This window comes from Jaculus jaculus, chromosome 13, assembly GCF_020740685.1.
Source record: "Jaculus jaculus isolate mJacJac1 chromosome 13, mJacJac1.mat.Y.cur, whole genome shotgun sequence".
NCBI classification, from domain to species: domain Eukaryota; kingdom Metazoa; phylum Chordata; class Mammalia; order Rodentia; family Dipodidae; genus Jaculus; species Jaculus jaculus.
In genome coordinates, this window is record NC_059114.1 from 27,946,980 (window position 1) to 27,968,398 (window position 21,419).

Sequence of the window (21,419 nt, forward strand, 5' to 3'; positions counted from 1 at the left end):
AAACTCCTTTACTTTCTTATATCTTTAGCGCAAATTCTTTTTGACTTAAAAATGATATGACTTTTTATGAAAGTGAAGACTATACTTTCTATTTGTGTAACTTAGAAGTCTAAAAGCACAGGACATTTTCAGAAGAGCCAATTTACCTACTTATGATAATCTTTGCAATATTAGAATATAACTAGGTCACATATGGTTCATCTGGTCAGAGTAGTCTTAAGAGCATACACCAAAAAATTTTACACACACACACACACAAAAAATAACATCGGCCAGTTCAAATCCAAGTATATATGGTGAGTTTTAAAGGTTCGTAAAACATGCCCCATTAGCACACAGCTTTTTCTTATTTATGTAACAGATACATTTACTTGATGTATGCAAGTTAGAATATGAATAAAGATGACTTCAGAAATGTGTTTAGAATTTAGATCATTTTCTTTATCAATACAGATGGATAGAAAAAGCAGAGGTGGAGGTATAGTTGCAGCATGTTAAGAGCTGAACAAGATAAGACTTTCATTGTACCAGTTAATCCAAAATGAATAACCAGGGCTGTCATCTACCTTATAGTCCATGTTGGATCAAGCTGTTAATTCCTTACATGCATACCAAATATATCAACTCTTCAAATTACAAAGTACAAGATAAACTCTAATTGCAATAGGTATTTCTCAAATATACCTACTACCAAAGGGAACCTCTCATGTACAATGTCTTGATATAGCAAGATCTCTCATGAGTGAAAGTTGAATATATATATATATTTTAATGTGTAGCCCAGGCTGGCCTCAAACTCCTGATCCTCCTGCCTCCGCCTCTTCAGCAATACCCTACAGGCATGCACCACAGCAACCAGCAAATGTTGAATATTAAATAAGAAATCTCATGGTCAAGTAAGAAACCATAGCTGTTATGGGCATTACCTTACAGTCATCATATGCATTATATATTAAATTAAACCTAGCATTAAGTATGCTTCCACAATTATGTTGCAAATAATGGTAACAGTGATGATACTGATGAAAAAAAAAATCTTTAGCTGAAGATCAAAGGGAAAAAATAGGATCAAATATAAAAAGAATAGAATTCCCTCATTTTTCCTGCATGGAAATGATATGAAACATTTATTTGATATACTGGACAATAACCGAGCTAAGTAATCCACTGCACAGCAACAGGACAAAAACATTACCCCATCAACACAGTGTAGGATTTAAATGTTACCCACACAAGGGCTTCTGTCAAGTAAGATAGTAAGATTGCTGCTGCCCTGTCATTTATTTCCAGTCCCTACCCAGATCATATCAAAATACTGGTGGTCCCAATAGTTTTATTGAAATAAATCATTTTTCACAAACATTCAAAAAGACAAATCACAATGTTTCAGCAACCATATGTCCAACTCAAGCTCAATCTACTTAATTGAGTTTGGCTTCCCACTAAAAAACCCTTTATTTTATTCACATTAGAGCAATAAATCGCCCATACTCATCTTCCTTGCTCAGTAATTCAAAGTAAAAACTCAAAAGGATTATTAGTAAAGAGAAATGTAGGAATTAACACCCTTTAAATTTGTTTTAAATATTTTAAGGTTTAAAAGGTGCTTAAAGTTTGTAATTCCTCCTAGGAAAATATCTGCATGAATACCCTAATGGGAAATCATTGTAAAATGTTTCAGCTGCATTTGGTACAGTGGGTAGGGAATATCTTCAAAGCACCCCAGCTCTCCTGACAAGGTCAGAGGTACACTGGTTTGTGTTACTGCGACATCCATTAAGTGATCTAGGTTGCTTTTCCTCCACCGAGGGCTTTTGCAAATGAGCTTTAGGCTTGACCTCCAAATTTGGCTGACAAATATGATGAGATTCATAACCTTTGGGTTGCTCTGATATTTTGACATATTTGCTGGGTTCTGGGCCACATCCTGGAAGGCCATCATAACTTCTGGATCCTGCATTGCAGCAAGAACCTCTGGATCACTGAGAATTTCATTAAGTCCAGGCATCCCTGCCATTCCAGGCATGCCCCCTCATTCCAGGCATTCCTCCAGGAAAATTTCCAGGCATTCCACCAGGAAAGCCACCTGGAAATGAGCCATACTGAGCTCCAGATTGTCGTATGGCTTCTTCCTCCCTTTGGGCTCTCTCATGCTCATCTCGAGCCTTCTTAAACCTTTCTATTCTTTCTTTTATCTCTCTCTCTTCATGTTTTCACTCATACTTTCGCTGATGTTCAGCAATTTTCTGAGCCCTCGGTTGAACTTCTTTCAGCATTGCACTGGCATCCTCATCATAGTCCAGCTTACAGGCAGGGCAAGATCATGAGCTGCTTCTTCCCAATGGCCCAGAAGTCTGTGTGCTTTCCCTCACCACTTGTAAGGCTGAGCAGAATCAGGATTGATTTCAGTGGCTCTGTCACAGTCTCGAATGGCAGCATTTGGCTTCTGTAACTTAAAGAAAACACTGGCTCTCTTGGCATACAGAATGGCCAAGCGAGGGTTTAGCTTGATGGCATCTGTGAACAAGTCAATGGCTTTCTGAAGCTCACCATCATTTAGGGCTTCAATAGCAGCTCCTTTCTTTTCATTTGCTTGATCCATCATCTCCTCAGTTATCTCTGCATTTTCATCTCCCATTTCTTGAGGGGCATTGGTGTCTGGTTTAATTACACCTCCATTATCGATTTCTAGATCACTCTCCTCGCTGGATGGCTCCTCTGTCTTTATGTTTTCCTCTGTCTTGCTGTCTGTTTTTTCTTCCTTAATATTTTCTTATGATTTAGCTTTATGAGTTGCAGGTGGCACTTTACCTCCCATGCTCTCCACCCATTCCCGCAGGAAGCACATTTCCTTGCTGTGCAGGATGCTTGGGTCCTGCTTGCACATGTTCATTAAGGCTTGGAGCTTGTTCACCTTGCGGGGATCCATGGTCGGGAAAGCAGTGGGCAGCGGATGAGGCTGCAGCCTGATGCCAAGGCCACACTGCGGCCTCCCCCATAGCCCAGTTTTTAGTTGGCTTATTTGATTTCTTATTATTTAACTTTATGGGTTCTTTGTATATCCTAGATATTAATCCTCTATCAGATACATAGCTGGCAAAGATTTTTTCCCATTCTGTAGGTTGCCTCTTTGCTTTCTTCACAGTGTCCTTTGCAGTATAAAATCTTTGTAATTTCATGAGGTCCCAGTGGATAATATGTGGTTTTATTGCCCAAGCAACTGGGGTTGTATTCAGCAAGTCTTTGCCAAGACCAATATGTTGAAGGGTTTCCCCTACTTTTTCCTCTAGCAGTTTTAGAGTTTCCGGTCTGATGTTAAGGTCTTTAATCCATTTGGACTTAATTCTTGTGCATGGAGAGAGAGAAGAATCTATTTTCATCCTTCTCCAGATACATGTCCAGTTTTCCCAACACCATTTGCTGAAGAGGTTTTTTTCTCCAATGAGTATTTTTGGCATTTTTATCGAATATCAGGTAGCTATAGCTACCTGGACTTACATCTGGGTCCTCTATTCTGTTCCACTGATCTACATGTCTGTTTTTGTGCCAGTACCACACTGTTTTTGTTACTATGGCTCTGTAGTATAGGTTAAAAATTAGGTCTGGTGATACCACCAGCCTTATTTTTATTGCTCAGTATTATTTTTAGATATTTGAGTTTTTTTTTGTGATTCCAAATGAATTTTTTGATTGTTTTTTCTATTTCCATGAAGAATGCCTTTGGAATTTTGATGGGGATTCCATTAAATGTTTAGATTGCTTTTGATAAGATTGCCGTTTTCACAATATTGATTCTTCCAATCCAGGAACAAGGGATGTTTTTCCATTTCCTAGTGTCTTCTGCAATTTCTCACTTGAGTGTTTTAAAGTTTTCATTGTAGAGGTCTTTTACTTCCTTGGTTAGGCTTATTCCAAGGTACTTTATTTTCTTTGATGCAATTGTGAATGGGAGTGATTCTCTGATTTCATCCTCTATGTGTTTGTTGTTAGCATATATGAAGGCTACTGATTTTTCTGTGTATTTATTTTGTATCTTGCTACATGGCTGTAGGTTTTTATCAACTCTAACAGTTTGCTGGTAGAGTCTTTAGGGTCCTTTATATATAGAATTATGTCATCTACAAATAATGATAACTTGATCTCTTTCTTTCCAATTTGTATCCCTTTTATGTGCGTCTCTTGCTTTATTGTTATGGCTAAGACTTCCAGTACTATATTAAATAAAAGTGGGGACAGTGGACACCCTTGTCTTGTTCCTGATTTTAATGGAAGAGCTTCTAGTCTTTCCCCATTTAGTAATATGTTGGCTGTAGGCTTGTCATAAATAGCCTTTATTAAGCTGGGTGTGGTGGCGCACACCTTTAATCCCAGCACTTGGGAGGTAGAGGTAGGAGGATCACTGAGTTCAAGGCCACATTGAAAATGCAGAGTGAATTCCAGGTCAGCCTGAGCTAGAGTGAGACCCTACCTTGAAAAACCAAAATAAATAAATAAATAGCCTTTATTATATTGAGATATGTTCCTTCTATTCCCAGTCTCTGTAGGAATTTATCATGAAGGGATTTTGTCAAATGCTTTCTCTGCGTCTAATGAGATGATCATGTGATTTTTGTCCTTCAATCCATTTATTGATTTACGTATATCGAACCATCCCTGCATCTCTGGGATAAAGCCTACTTAGGGTGAATTATCTTTCTGATATATTCTTGTATTCTGTTTGCCAATATTTTGTTGAGAATTTTTACATCTATGTTCATGAAGGAGATTGGTCTGTAATTTTCTTTCTTTGTTCTATCTCTGCTTGGTTTTGGTATCAGGGTGATGCTGGCTTCATAGAAGGAGTTTGGTAGAATTCCTTCTTTTTCTATTTTATGGGAAAGATTAAGAATCAATGGTGTTAGCTCTTCCCTGAAGGCCTGGTAAAATTCAGCAGTGATTCCATCTGGGCCTGGGCTTTTTTTAGTTGGGAGATTTTTTTTTTTAAATTTTTTTTTTGTTCATTTTTTATTTATTTATTTGAGAGCGACAGACACAGAGAGAAAGACAGATAGAGGGAGAGAGAGAGAATGGGCGCGCCAGGGCTTCCAGCCACTGCAAACGAAGTCCAGACGCGTGCGCCCCCTTGTGCATCTGGCTAACGTGGGACCTGGGGAACCGAGCCTCGAACCGGGGTCCTTAGGCTTCACAGGCAAGTGCTTAACCGCTAAGCCATCTCTCCAGCTCGAGTCGGGAGATTTTTGATAACTGTTTGGATTTCCATAAATAGGTCTATTTAAGTGATTAATCTCATTTTGATTTAATTTAGGTAGGTCATATAAGTCAAGGAAATCATCCATTTCTTTCAGATTTTCACACTTTGTGGAGCATATGCTTTTATAGTATATCCCTATGATTTTTTGAATCTCTCTGGAATCTGTTGTGATGTTACCTTTTTTCATCTCTAATTTTATTAATTTGTGTCTCCTCTCTCTTTTTTTTGGTCAGATTTGCTAAAGGTTTATCAATCTTGTTTATCCTTTCAAAGAACCAACTCTTTGTTTTGTTGATTCTTTGGATTTTTTTTTAGTTTCTATTTCATTAATTTCTGCCCTAATCTTTATTATTTCTTCCCCTCTACTGATTTTTGGTTTGCCTTGTTCTTCTTTTTCCAAGGCTTTAAGGTGAAGCATTAGGTCATTTACTTGGGATCTTTCTAATTTCTTAATATAGGCGCTTAAGGCTATAAATTTATCTCAGGACTGCATTCATTGTGTCCCAGAGATTTTGATATATTGTGTTCTCTTTAGCATTTGACTCTATAAATTTTTGATTTCCCTCTTGATTTCTTCATTGACCTATTCATTACTTAGTAATGTGCTGTTTATTTCCCATGATTTTGTGTATGCTCTATAGCCTTTCTTGCTATTGATTTGTAGTTTGATTCTATTGTGGTCAGATAGAATGCAAGGAATGATTTCAATTTTCCTGTATTTGTTAAGATTTGCTTTGTGTCCTAATATATGGTCTATTTTAGAGAATGTTCCATGTGCTGCTGAAAAGAATGTGTATTCTGCCGCATTTGGATGAAATGTCCTGTATATATCTGTTAGGACCATTTCTTCTATAACCTCATTTAGTCCAGATTCCTCCTTGTTTATTTTTTCCCAGGATGATCTGTCAATTGATGACAGTGGGGTGTTGAAGTCACCCACTACAAGTGGGTTTGGTGTTATTTGTGACCTTAGTTCTAATAGAATTTGTTTGATGAATTTGAGAGCCCCCATGTTAGGTGCATATATGTTTAGGATTGTAATGTCCTGTTGGAGTGTGCCCTTAATCAATATAAAGTGGCCTTCCTTATCTTTCTTAAGTAATATTGGACTGAAGTCTACCTTGTCAGATCTTAGGATAGCAACCCCTGCTTGTTTTCTAGGTTGATTTGCTTGAAACACCATTTTTCAACCTTTCACCCTAAGGTAGTGTCCATCCATTGTAGAAAGGTGGGTCTTGGAGGCAACAAATTGAAGGATCCTGCTTTTTTTTTTTTAATTTTTATTAACATTTTCCATGATTATAAAATATATCCCATGGTAATTCCCTCCCTCCAAGGATCCTGCTTTTTAACCCAGTCTGCAAACCTATGTCTTTTGGTTGGGGCATTTAAGCCATTGATATTAAGAGATATTATTGAAAGTTGTGTATTCATTTTTGCCATTTTTTTTTTTGTAGTTCTTCCCGTTTTACCTTTGCTCTCTTGTATTAACTAGTATTTGTGTATTGTTTGTTTTTTCCCAGTTCCTTATATGTGTGCTTTTCTTTTTCTTCAGCATGCGGGATTCTTTCAAGTATTTTCTGTAGAGCTGGTTTTGTCTTCAAATACTCCTTTAGCCTGCTTTTGTTGTGGAATGTCCTTATTTCTCCATCTATTTGAATGGATAGTTTTGCAGGATAAACTAAACTTGGTTGACAGTTGTTATCTTTCAGAACTTGGAATACATCACTCCATGCCCTTCTGGCTTTTGAAGTTTGTGTTGAATAATCTGCTGTAATCCTGATAGGCTTGCCTTTGTAGGTAACTTGATTTTTCTCTCTGACTGCTTTCAATATTTTTTCTTTGGTTTGTATGTTTGGTTGTTGAATCATAATAGGGCGAAGAGAGGTTCTTTCCATGTTTTGTCTAGCTGGTGTTCTGAAGGATTCCTGTATCTGCATTGGCACCTCTTTTTCACAATTTGGGGAAAGTTTTCTTCTATGATTTTGTTGAAGATGCCAACTATGCCTTTGGAGTGAAATTCTTCTCCTTCTACTATGCCCTGAATTCTTATGTTTGATGTTTTCATAGTGTCCCGAATATCTTACTATTCCCACTCATACTTTTCTATTAGTTTGTCTTTCTCTTTGTTGGACTGTATTAGATCTGCCACCTGGTCTTCTAGCTTAGATATTCTGTCCTCTCCTTCATTCATTCTACTGGTGAGATTTTCTACAGAGTTTTTTTTAATTTCATTAACTGTGTTCTTTATTGCTAGCAATTCTAACTGGTTTTTTATTATTTCTATTTCCTTATTTATGTCTAGTATTGACCTCTTTATTTCATTAAATTGGCATCCTGTGTCTTCTTTGCTTCCTTTGATTTCTTCTTTTTTTTTTTTTTTTTTTTTGGTTTTTCAAGGTAGGGTCTTACTCCAGCCCAGGCTGACTTGGAATTCACTATGGAGTCTCAGGGTGGCCTTGAACTCATGGTAATCCTCCTACCTCTGCCTCCCAAGTGCTGGGATTAAAGGCGTGTGCCACCACGCCCGGCTTCTTTGAGTTCTTTCAACATATTTATGATCATTTTTTTGAAATCTTTCTCAGGCATTTCCTTTAACTCATTCTCACTGGAGGTCAATTCTGATGCATTAATACTTTTGGTGGATTTATATTGTCTTGAGTTTTGGTGTTTCTTGGGTTATAATGTATATGTTTTTGCATCTTGGATTGTTTAATGATTGGATTTTCTAGTTAGCTGAGTATTAAGGGATGTATCAATCAATCTGATGTTATATATCTTCAGGGTAGGAGCTTAAGGCGCTAGGTGTGGCTCTGAAGACTCTCAGAGTATCTACAAAAGTGACTCTAGGTATTGGGTGTGTCTGCTATGAGATTATTCTAGTCGGCTAAGTGGAACAAAATACAGGCAGATTCTAAAAATTTAACTAAACAATGTACATTTTCAATGAAACACCACACAGAGTATTTATCCAAGAGTAGGTATTATGACAGCCAGATGCTCTGTCTGTCCCTTAGGCTGTGTGGTGCCCAACCTACTCCCTTAATCCTGACAATAAGGCAGTTAATATTTCTGGTCTGTTGAGGGTTCCAAGTCAGCTTGTGACCAGGTGAGGTGAGACTCTTCCCTAATATATAACAGAAGAGAAAACAAAGCCACTATAATTCAAGAAGCAACAAATAACAAGCCCAAAATACAGCTTTTTTAAGAATGGCAAATTTGACCATCCACCCAATATAACATATAATTTATCCTGATAAGGAAGGTGCAATTAGCACTTCTGGCTCAGGCCTATATACCAGGTTTATTAGGCAGGTACTGACCTGGTGACATCCCAGTTACCTTTTGGGATGATTTTGGTCTCAGCTGTGCTCTTGATTGGGTCCCTCTTTGGTGCCCTGTCAGTTCAAGTAGGCGTGGCCGGGTCCCTGGACCACTGCTCTGTTCCCAAGGGCTGGGCACTGGCTGTGAGGAAGGGGAGGGAGATGCTGCTCTAGTTTGCCCGCTGTTCCATGTGTTCTTCTACCTTGTGATCTGCTCCTCTGTTGTTCACTGCCGCTCTCCCTTCAGTTTCTTGAGTTTGCAGAGAACTGTGGTGTGAGTGGAAAATCCCCTCGCCTGGCTTTTCCTGCGGCTCAAGCCGAGCCTGACAGCTGCGAGCGTGCCATGCCGGCCGAAGCAGCTTCTGCTGGCCGAGCAGGCTCTGGATGCTCTGGATCTCTCCTGCTTTTCTGCTGCTGTTTCAATTTCCTATACACCTCACTTTTTAGTAAAAGGGTGTATTTTGCTGCGTTTTTTTTTTTTTTTTTTTTTTTTTTTTGTGTGTGTGTGGCTCTTTTTTCCCCCTAGGCTGCTTTGGTGTGGTACCTATGCTGCCATCTTAACTGGAAGTCTCCCCCTTTTGTTTTTTAATATTTTATGTATTTATTTGCAAGGAGAGAGAGAATGAGCAACCCAGGGCCTCCAGCCACTGCAAATGAACTCCAGATGCATGAACCATTTTGTGCATCTGGCTTCATGTGGGTACTGGGGTATCAAATCTGGGTTGTTAGGCTTTCCAGGCAAGTGCCTTAACCATTAAGCCATCTCCTCCAAGCCCTCTTTTGGTTTTTATTTATTTACTTATTTTTTGTTTTTGTTTTTGTTTTCAAGGTAGGGTCTCACTGTAGCATAGGCTGACCTGGAAATCACTATGTAGTCTCAAAATGGCCTTGAACTCACAGTGATCTTCTTACTTCTGCTTCCCATGTGCTGTGATTAAAGGCATATGCCACCATGCCCAACTCCTCTTAAAAAAATATTCATTTATTGGAGAGAGAGACAGAGAGAGCGAGCATGGGTACACCAGGGCCTCTAGCCACTGCAAACAAACTCCAGACAGGTGTACCCCCTTGTGCATCTGGCTTATGTGGGTACTGGGGAACCAAACCTGAGTCTTTAGGCTTCACTGGCAAGTGTCTTAACTGCTAAGTCATTTTTGCAGCCCACTCTCTTTTGCTTTTTAAATCATGACTTTAGTTGAGAACATTATTGATAATAGCACATTGTTAAATATTTAAATTTATGTGTTTTCTAATTGAGTTATTTAATGTTACTTATTTTTCTGTTTTGTAGAAAGCAAAAGACATCCTTTGGATTCCACAAGTTTGCCATACTGTTCCATGTGTGAAGGTATTTAACATTAAAAATGTATTGCAGCATTGTTTCTAGCCTTTTTGGCTAAGATCAAGTATAGCAATGTATAGTACTATATTATTTTTTTCATAAATGCAAAAATATTTTAAAATATATAAATATTGAAGTTCTTTGAAATTTTGAGTATGAATCTAACATCGTTATTATTCTAGAAAACCAGGCAATTGTGATTTATCTGATATACTAACATTTATGAATCTATTAACACTGTTATTTTTTGGGTTTTCAAGGTAGAGTCTCACTGTAGCCCAGGCTGACTTGGAATTCACTATGTAGTCTTGGGCTGGCCTCAAACTCACAGCAATCCTCCTACCACGGCCTCCCAAGTGCTAGGATTAAAGGGTGCACCACCATGCCTTGCCAATTACTAATGCATTTTTTTAAACATTTTAAAGGTTTATTTATTTATTTATTTATTTATTTATTTATTTATTTAAGAGAGAGAGGAAGAGGCAGAGAGAAAGACAGAATGGGCATCCCAGGGCCTGTAGCCACTGCAAATGAACTCTAGATGCATGCGCTCCCTTGTGCATCTGGCTTACGTGGGTCCTGGGGAATAGAACCGAGGTCCTTAGGCTTCACAAACAAACACCGTAACTAAGCCATTTCCCAAGCCCCCTATTAATAGATTTTTATCTTTGTTGGTTTCTTAAAAATACGTATTTTATTCTTTATTTATTTGAGCAAGAAAGAGAGAATGGGTGTACCAGGGCCTCTAGCCACTGCAAACAAAACTCCAGACACAAGTGCCACCATGTTCATCTCGCTTAAGTGGGTTCTGGGGAATTAAACCTGGGTCCTTAGGCTTCCCAGGCAAGTGCCTTAAACACTAAGCCATCTCTCCAGCCTTTTTTTCTTTTCTTTTCTTTTTAAATTTTTATTTATTTATTTATTTGAGAGCGACAGACACAGAGACAGAGAGAAAGACAGATAGAGGAGAGAGAGCGAATGGGCACGCCAGGGCTTCCAGCCTCTGCAAACGAACTCCAGACGCGTGCGCCCCCTTGTGCATCTGGCTAATGTGGGACCTGGGGAACCGAGCCTCGAACCGGGGTCCTTAGGCTTCACAGGGAAGCACTTAACCGCTAAGCCATCTCTCCAGCCCGTCTTTTTTTTTTTTTTTTTTTTTTTTTTTGAGGAAGGGTCTCACTCTAGCTCAGAGCTGACCTGGAATTCACTGTGTAGTCTCAGGGTGGTCTCAAACTCACAGTGATCTACCTAGCTCTGCCTTTCAAATGCTGGGATTAATGACATGTCCCACCATGCCCATGCCCGGCTCCTTTTTTTAAGTTTTTCGAGGTAGGGTCTTACTCTAGCTCAGGCTGATCTGTAATTCACTGGGTCTCAGGGTGTTCTCGAACTTATGGTGGTCCTCCTATATGTGCCTCCTGAGTGCTGGGATTAAAGGTGTGCACCATCCATTTTTATCTTTCATATGGAGAAATAGTCTTCATCTGCTAATGAGTTAAACTTCTCATAAGCATCTCAACTTCAAAAAAACTGGGCAGATTATAATTAAACTCACTCACTATCTAGTAGACTTAATTATTTTCTGGTTTAAATCCAGTTTCATGTTAACTCTTTCATTTACTGAGTTTGAGAATGAACTGTATGAACTATTCTTTCCATTGAAGTACAATGTCCCTGAAAGCAATTTCTCACAATAATGATCTCTGTTTAAAAAAATCATCTAAATATTAAAAATCTTACTTTGCAGGAAAGAGCCTTATCTCACCCATTATAACCTCCACCTCTGCCTTGCTTCAGAACCTTCAAGAATCTAGCCAGGGGGAGCTAGCCCTACGATTTGTAGTCGCTTCCTTTGGTGCTTTTGTCCAGCACTCTGTGTCAAACACCATGAATGTCAGTTTGAGTGAAAAGGTATGGCTCTGGGAAAAAGTGTTTTGACTTATGGTAGATGTATGTATAGAGATACAGAACACTGCCTAACAAAGGAATTTGTATTGATATTTTCCTCATTGCCCCCTCACAGGGAAATTGACTTTTATTTGCTAATTGTGCCCTATGGTTTTTGAGCATTCAATAAGATTTCAGGATGTTGCACACATTTTTAAAAAATATTTCTATTTATTTGAGAGAGAATGTACATGGTAGGAGCTCCCTCACTGCAAATGAGCTCCAGACACATGTGCCACCTTGTAGATCCTGGGAATTGAACCTGGGTCCTTAGGCTTTGCAGGCAAGCACCTTAACTGCTAAACTATCTCTCTAGCCTTGCACACTTTTCTAGCCCAGGCTTACCTGAAATTTCCAAAGCTGGCCTCACAGCAGTCCTCTCCTACCTCTGCCTCCTAGGTGCTGGGTTTAAAGACGTGCACTACCACACTGGCTTCATATTCATTATCTTTTTTTTTTGGTTTTTCGAGTTAGGATCTCACTCTAGCACAGGCTGACCTGGAATTCACTCTGTAGTCTCAGGGTGGCCTTGAACTCATGACAATCTTCCTACCTCTGCCTCTGCCTCCCAAGTGCTGGGATTAAAGGTGTGCACCACCACACCTGGCTTTTTTTTGGTTTGAGGTAAGGTCTCACTCTAGCCCCGGCTGACCTGGAGTTCACTATGTAGTCTCAGGGTGGCCTTGACTCTCAGCGATCCTCCTACCTCAGCCTCCTGAATGCTGAGATTAAAAGGTGTGTGCCACCATGCTCAGTTTATATTCATTCTTTTTTTTAAATTTATTTAATTTTTATTAACATTTTACATGATTATAAAAAAATATCCCATGGTAATACCCTCCCTCCCATATTCATTCTTTATAACAGCTCTGAGCATTTCCATTTCGCAAATATAAAATTTTAGAATCACTGAGGTAAAACTGGTTACCCAAAGTTTTAGGTTGGGTTGGTAATTGCATATACCTTAATCTTAAACCAGTGTTTGCTGTGTTTTGTGTTGTTGTGTTTTTTTTTTTTTTTTTGAGACATGGTCTCATATAGTCCAAGCTGTCCTCAGACTCACTGTGTAGCCTAGGATGACGTTGAATTCCTGATCCTTCTTGCCTCCACATCCTGAATGCTTGGGTTGCTGGTATCTCTGTTATTCACTGTTTCTGGAGAATTTTTGTCCTTATTGTTGTTGTCACCCAAATTCAAACTATTTTCTGATAGCATTACCGAAATGATTCTGTAAACCAGCTACTTGTTGATAACTGGCTTGTGAAGCTGGGTGTCAGAAAATTGGCTTCATTTCTACTCTGATGATATTTATCAAACACTGTTCTTTCTTGAGAACAACTTTGTTAAGGTACAGCATTAGGAATAAAAGTGCATGATTTAGGAATATCAACCAGTGCATTTATCTTGTCAGCAGTCTTACAATTAGTCCTCTACCTGTTCCCCTGCTTTCTTTCTGTAGATTAAGTACTAATACTATTGCCATAAAATTATGGTTTTAAAAAAATTCCTTATTATATGTTAAGAATTTTCAAAATAATATATCAAAATGGACCTAAAGATTCTTTTAATTCTTTTCTAAAAGTTACTTGGGGAAGCCACATTGATTAACTCAAGACATACTGTTATGGAATTGAAAGAAAAATCCATCATGTTTATCAGAGGGAATGCCTCAACACTCTTGAATAAAGTAAGTATCTGGTTTGTTTGATTTTGCATTGTCTGTTTTTTTTGAAGCAGAGTTTCATTTTAGCCCATGTTCACCTGAAATTCACTCTGTAGCCCAGGCTGGCCTTAAACTCACAGTGATCCTCCTCCCTCAGCCTTCCCAGTGTTTGGATTATAGGTCTGCACCACCACACCTGGCTTTTGTTATGTTTTTATCACCAGTGGATATGATTCACTCATTTATGATTCAATATAACAGTGTTGTACCATTCAAAACCTTCAAGAACCAGTCCAGTGGCTAATCATTGTTGCTAACTTAAAAAATAAAATCATATATATATATATATATATATAGATATATATATATATATCTATATATATATATATAGATATGTTCTTCTCCCATTCATTCATATATATACATATATACATGTGTGTGTGTGTGTGTGTGTGTGTGTGTGTGTGTGTATGTAAATATGTATATGGAGAAGAATTGATGCGCCAGGGCCTCTAGACACTGCAAATGAACTCCACACACATGTTCCACCTTGTGCATCTGGTTTATGTGAGTACTGAGGAATTGATTGTGAGTCCTTAGGATTCACAGGCAAGCACCTTAACCACAAAGCCATTTCTTTAGCCTTATTTATTTATTTATTTTGGCTTTTCAAGATAAGGTCTTGCTCTATCCCAGGCTGACCTAGAATTCACTATGTAGTCTCAGGATGGCCTCAAACTTGCAGTGATCCTTCTATCTCTGCCTCCTGAGTGCTGGCATTAAAGGTATGCACCACCATGCCTGGCTATTCATTTATTTATTTATTTGTTTGTTTGTTTATGGTTTTTTGAGGTAAGTCTCCCTGTAGTCCAGGCTGACCAGGAATTCACTATGTAATCTCAGACTGGGCTGGAACTTACAGCAATCCTCTTACCTCTGCCTTCCAACTGCTGGGATTAAAGGCATCACCACACCCAGTTTAGCATACATTAAAAAAATTTTTTTAAATTAACAACTTCTATAGTGACCGACAATAAACCATGATGTTTCTCTCCCCTCTCCCACTTTCCCCTTCACATCCCCACTCTCCATCATATCCCCTCCCTCTCTCCATTAGTCTCTCTTTTATATTAATGTCATTGTCTTTTTATCCTATTGTGAGGGTCTTGTGAAGGTGTTGCTAGGCACTGCGAGGTCATGAGTATCAAGGCCAATTTCTGTCTGGACAGTTGCATTGTAAGGAGTACTACCCTTATTACATTCTTTCCACCACCTCTTCCACAATGGATCCTGAGCCTTGGAGGGTGTGATAGAGATGTTTCAGTGCTGGACACGCCTCTGTCACTTCTTCTTAGCACTGTGGTGCCTTTTGGGTCATCCCAGTAGTCACTAACCATCTGAAAAGAGAAGCTTCTCTAACCAAAAGTGAGAGTAGTATTAATATATGAGTATGAAATAGTGCTTTCAGGGCAGTTTGGTAAGCATAATATGTGCATTTAGCCAGATAAGAGCAGATTTTATATGCCTAAGGCTCATGACCTCCCTTGCCAGAGGCTTTTGATTAGGTTTTCAGTACCAGACATGTATTCCCTCCTATAGAGCGGGCCTCCAGTCCAACTAGAGAGCAGTTGGTTTCCCCTAGAACAGACATGCCACTATTGTACCTGTTTGGTCATTTTGCCTTTGTGGCCAAATTGAGGCTTCCAGTGTCCACTGTTTTCACCATTGATAACTTCTGTCTCCCGTAGGACTGAATGCAATGCAGCTTTTTCCAGCTTTCAGTTGGCTAGTCTATGGGGAGGAAGTTTTTAACAGCCCCACCTTGATTTCTCAGTGACCTTGGTACCCAGGCATGTAAAGTCTTCAACAATAGAGTCTAACTATCTGTTACTTGTGGGAAGCCAAAGGCCTTGGCAATAGGCTGTAATGTTTTGGAGACAACAGGGACCTTGCTGGCCAACAACTCACTGGAAGGTATTCCATCCCTGGCTCTGAAAATTTTCTAGTAGTAATCTCTGGCTTCTGGATATACCTTTATCAAAAGTCATCTCTCCAGCCCTAGAACACTTTTTTAGGTGTTTATATGTCATCTGTATTTCTTCCTTTAAGAACTCTAGTTCCAGAGCCCATTTATTTATTTTTTGTTTATTCTGTTTATTTTTATTTATTTATTTGAGAGAGACAGAGAGAGAAAGAGGCAGATATATAGAGAGAATGGGCATGCCAGGACCTCCAGCCACTGCAAATGAACTCCAGATGTATGCGCCTCTTTGAGCATCTGGCTAATGTGGGTCCTGGGGAATTGAGCCTCGAACCAGGGTCCTTATGTTTCACAGGCAACTGTTTAACCAATAAGCCATCTCTCTAACCCCATAGCCCATTATTTTTAATTGAGTTGGTTAATTTATTATTTTGTTTTCTGAGTTCTTTGTATATTTTGGATATTAATCCTCTGTCAGATGTATAGCTGACAAAGATTTTCTCCCATTCTGTAGGTTGTCTCTTTGCACTATTCACAGTGTTCTTTGCTGTACAAAAGCTTTGTTATTTCATGAGATCCCAGGGGTTGATTAGGGTTTTATTTCCTGAGTAATTAGGGTTATATTCAGAAAGTCATTGCCTATGCCAATATGTTGAAGGATTTCCCCTACCTTTCCTGTAGCAATTTCAGAGTTCCAGGTCTGATATTAAGGTCCTTATCCATTTGGACTTGATTCTTATGCATGGAGAAAGACAAGGATCTATGTTTATCCTTCTACATACAAATACACAGTTTTCCTAGCACCACTTGTTGAAGAGGCTCTCTTTTCTCCAGTGAATACTTTGGGCATTTTTGTCAAAAAATCAGATGATTATAGCTGCTTGGATTAACATCTGGATCGTCTATATTCTGTTCCATTGATCTACATGTGTGTCTTTGTGCTAGTACTATGCTGTTTTGTTATTGTGGCTTTGTAATATAGCTTAAAATCAGGTATAGTGATACCACCAGCCTTATTTTTGTTGCTCAAAATTGTTTTGGCTATTCTCGTGTTTTTATGCTTCCAAATTCATTTTAGGATTGTTTTTTCTATTTCTGTGAAGAATTTCATTGGAAGCCAGGCGTGGTGGTGCACACCTTTAATCCCAGCAGAGGTAGAAGGATTGCCGTGAGTTCAAGGCCACCCTGAGAGTCCATAGTGAATTCCAGGTCAGCCTGGGCTAGAGTGAGACCCTACCTCAAAAAACCAAAAAAAAAAAAAGAACTTCATTGGAATTTTAATGGGGATTTCATTAAATGTATAGATTATTTTTGGTAAGATTGACATTTTCACAATATTGATTCTTCCAATCCAAAAACATGGCATATCTTTCTATTTCCTAGAGTCTTCTGCAATTTCTCACTTAAGTGTTTTAAAGTTCTCATTGTAGAGATCCTTCACTTCCTTGGTTGTGTATTCCAAGGTACTTTATTTATTTATTTATTTTTGAGGCAATTGTGAATGAGAGAGATTCCATGATTTCATCCTCTGCATGTTTGTTGTTAGTATATAGGAAAGCTACTGATTTCTGTGTGTTTATTTTGTATCCTGCTGTGTTGCTAAAAGTGTTTTTCAGCTTTAACAGCTTGCTGGTAGAGTCTTTAGGGTCCTTTATGTATAGAATCATATCATCTGCAAAGAATGGTAATTTGATCTCTTCCTTTCCAATTTGTATCCCTTTTGTGAGTGTTTCTTGACTTATTGCTATAGCTAGGATTTCCAGTACTATATTAAATAAAAGTAGGGATATTGGACACCCTTGCTCTGTTCCTGAATTTAGTGGAAAAGCTTCAAGTTTTCCCCATTTAATATTATGTTGGCTGTAAGTTTGTCAGAGATAGCTTTTATAATGTTGAGATATGTTCCTTTTATTCCCAGTTTCTGTAGGACTTTTACCGTGAAGGGATGTTGTATTTTTTCAAATGTCTTTCCTGCATCTGTTGAGATGATCATGTGATTTTTGTCCTTCAGTCCATTTATATAATGTATTACATTTATCAATTTGTATATGTTGAACCATCCCTGCATCTCTGTGATAAAATCTACATGGTCAGAGTGAACGATCTTTCTCATGTATTCTTGTATTCTGTTTGCTGATGTTTTGTTGAGAATTTTTGCATCTATGTTCATAAGGGAGATTGGCCTGTAATTTTCTTTTTTGTTCTGTCTTTTTCTGGTTTTGCTATCAGAGTGATGCTGCCTTCGTAGAAGCACTTTGGTAGAATTCCTTCCTTTTCTATTTTATGGAAATGTTTGTGAGGCAGTAGTGTTACCATGAAGGGCTGGTAAAATTCACTAGGGAATCCATCTGGGCGTGGACTTCTTTTACTTGGGAGACTTTTTATAACTACTTGGATCTCCGTACTTGTACTAGGTCTTGTAATGGTTGGTTTATATCATCTTGATTTAATTTTGGTAGGTCATATAAATCCGGAAAATCATTTCTTTCAGATTTTCAAACTTAGAGGCATATACATTCTTTAGAGTATGTCTTTACAGTTTTCTGAATTTCTTTGTATCTGTTGTAATAGGGCCTTTTCATCTCTAATTTTATTAATTTTTGTCCCTTCTCTCTTTCTTCTGGTCAGATTTGCTAAGGGTTTATCAATCTTGTTTATCCTTTCAAAGAACCAACTCTTTGTTTCATTGATTCTTTGTTGTTTTTTTTATATTTCTATTTCATTAGTTTCTTCCTGTCTACTGATTTTTTGGTTTGCCTTGTTCTTTTTCCAAGGCCTTAAGGTGAAGCATTAAATTGTTTTTTTGTTATCGCTCTAATTTCTTTTTTTATTTCAATTTTTTTATTAACAACTTCCATGATTATAAAAAATATCCCATGGTAATGCCCTCCCTCCCCCATCTAATTTCTTTTTTTTTTAAAAAAGTATTTTTATTTATTTATTTATTTGAGAGTGACAGACACAGAGAGAAAGACAGATAGAGGGAGAGAGAGAGAGTGGGCACGCCAGGGCCTCCAGCCACTGCAAACGAACTCCAGACGTGTGCACCTCCTTGTGCATCTGGCTAACGTGGGTCCTAGGGAATCGAGCCTTGAACCGGGGTCCTTAGGCTTCACAGGCAAGCGCTTAACCGCTAAGCCATCTCTCCAGCCCTCTCTGTTTATTTTTTTGCCAGGATATTCTGTAAATTGATGAGAGTGGGGTATTGAAGTCACCCACTACAATTGTGTTTTATATAAAGTAATCTTGGTTGACAGTTGTTATCTTTCAGAACTTGGAATATGTCATTCCGAGACCTTCTGGCTTTTAAAGGTTGTGTTAAGTAATCTGCCGTTATTCTGATGGGCTTATCTTTGTAGGTAGCTTGATTTTTCTCTCTAACAGCTTTCAGTACATTTTCTTTGGTTTGCATGTTTAGTAGTTTAATTAAAACATGGCAAGGAGAGGTTCTTTCCAGGTTTTGTCTGGTGTTCTACTAAAGGCTGTCTGTATCTGCATTGGCATCTATTTCCCAATTTGGGGAAATGTTTCTTCTGTAATTTGGTTGAAAACATTACTATGCCTTTGGAGTGAAATTCTTCTACTATACCCTGAATTCTTATGTTTGATCTTTTCATAGTGCCCTGAATATCTTGAAATTCCCTTTCATACCTTTCTATTGGCTTGTCTTTCTTTTTGTTGTACTGTATTAGGTCTGCCACCCGGTCTTCTAGTTTAGATATTCTGTCCTCTCCTTCATCCTCTTTATTGGTGAGACTTTCCACAGAGTTTTTCTATTTGACTGACTGTGTTTAGCAGTGCTAGAATTTCTACCTGTTTTTTCTTTAGTGTATCTGTTTCCTTACTGATGTCTTGTAATGACCTCCTTATTACATTAAGCTAGTTTCCTGTGTTCTCTTTCAGGAGTTTGTTTTCTTCTTTGATTCCTTTGAGTAAAGATAAAATCGGGGTTTTTTTTTTTTGTTTGTTTGTTTTTGAAATCTTGGTCAGTCAGGCATTTCATCCTAAACAGTCTCATTGGGGGTCATTTCTGATGGATTTATAATTTTTGGTGGGATTATATTGAATTGATTCTTTGTGTTTTTTGTATTATAACTAGTGACTTTTACATCCTGAGTTCAATTGATGCTTGGGTTTTCTAATTATCTGCAGTGTTCTTAGCTGTGGAGATCCAACTTTATATACCTTCAGGATATGCTTTTAAGGTGCCAAGTGTAGCTCTTGTACCCCACTCTAACTGCAGAAGTAATCCTAGGTATTGAGCTTGCCTGCTATTCAGGTATTATAGTAAGCTAGGTGGAACAATTTACTGGAAAATTCTAAACTTCTACTGAGCAATATACACATTTAATAAAAACCAGCACAGAGTATGCAAGTGTGGGTATTAAAACAAACAGATAGCCTTGTAAAGCCAAAATCCCTAAGGGTATGTGTTGCTGTGTACCCTTAATCCTGTCAGCTGGGAGGTTGAGAATTTTGTTCTGAATTGGGTTCCAGGTTAGCCTGGATCTGAATCAGACCCTAACCCCAATAATGACAGAAGCAAAAGACAAAAGCCCTATAAATCTAAAAGCACCCGGGAGGCCAAGGTAAGAGGATCACAGTGAGTTCAAGGTTACCCCGAGACTGCATAGTGAATTCCATGTCAGCCTGGGCTAGAGTGAAACCCTACCTCAAAACAAAACAAAACTAAAAAGGTAACAATAGTCAATCCCCAAATACAGCTTAATTGAGAATGGTTAAGCCAACCAAGAATATATAACCCATATTCTACCCTGAAATGGAAACAGAGATTAACACTCCAGTGCAGACCTTTGTACCTGCTTTTTTTTTTTTGTCAGTTTGCCTCATTACCTTTTGGGGTGGTTTCCCCTCTCACCAATGGTGAGTGCCCACCTCAATCCTTCCGTGTTGTGCTGTGGATCTGCTGTTCTGATCAGTTGTGCTGGATGCCCTGCTGCCAGGGGCTGAATGGGTTCTCTGGAGGTTTGCGTTCTGATGGTTTGGGGATGGAAGAGTGCAGGAAGCCTAGAGTCGTACTGGAACTGCTTAACTGGTCCCACCAGTATCTGTTCCAGCAGCTCCTCAGCTGGTCTCTGCTGTCTCCCCTTCAGGTTTCTTGACTTGGTGAGGAGGCTGATGAGGCTGGAAATCCCCCAGTTGGGTCTCTGCTCCCACACCTCAGCACCAGGTGGGCGCACAGATAGCGTGTGGTTGCAAGAGCCTCCGCCGGTGGTTTTCCTCCTTTTTGGTGGATCTTGGTTTCTCCTGCTTCTCCACTATAGCTAATAAAAACCTACACACTCTCACTTTTCAGAAGAAGAGTGTATTTTGCTGTGGTTTGGCTTAAATCCCTCGCTAAGCTGGTTTGACATGGTTCCTATGCCACCATCTTACCCGGAAGTCCAACAAACATTTTTTTAAATTCTTTTATTGGGGTGGAGAACTGGCTTAGTGGTTAAGGCACTTGCCTGCAAAGCCAATGGACCCAGGTTTGATAACCCCAGGACCCACGTAAGCCAGATGTATAAGGTGGCACATACATCTAGACTTTGTTTGCAGTAGCTCGAGGCCCTGGCTCACCCTTTCTCTATCTCTCTATCTGCCTCTCTTTCTCTCTCTCAAATAAATAAGTAAAAGTAAAATATAAAACTATTGACCACCTCCATAATTATAGACCATAAACCATGATAATTCCCTTCCCCCTTCACTCTCCCCTTCACAACTCCATAGAACACATTTTACATTTTTAAAAATTTATTTATTTTTTAACAACTTTCATGATTATAAACAATATCACATGGTAATTCCCTCCCTCCCCCCACTTTCCCCTTTGAAACTCCATTCTCCATCAAATCCCCTCCCCACATTTTTAAATTCTTTAAAATTATTTTTTATTGACAATTTCCATC

General features: G+C 38.7%; 1 protein-coding gene and 1 pseudogene across 2 annotated transcripts in view; one reads left to right on the forward strand and one right to left on the reverse strand.

Annotated features, from left to right (window-relative positions):
• Positions 1-21,419, forward strand: part of Kntc1 (kinetochore associated 1) — a 143,601-nt gene that overhangs the window by 75,262 nt on the left and 46,920 nt on the right. For both annotated transcript variants that reach the window (XM_045132346.1, XM_045132344.1), the window contains 3 exons: positions 9,866-9,922; positions 11,664-11,827; positions 13,446-13,550. In XM_045132346.1, coding sequence (XP_044988281.1) covers positions 9,866-9,922; positions 11,664-11,827; positions 13,446-13,550 — 326 coding nt within the window. The remainder of the gene's footprint in view (positions 1-9,865; positions 9,923-11,663; positions 11,828-13,445; positions 13,551-21,419) is intronic.
• On the reverse strand, positions 1,814-2,929 carry LOC101602548 (annotated as a pseudogene).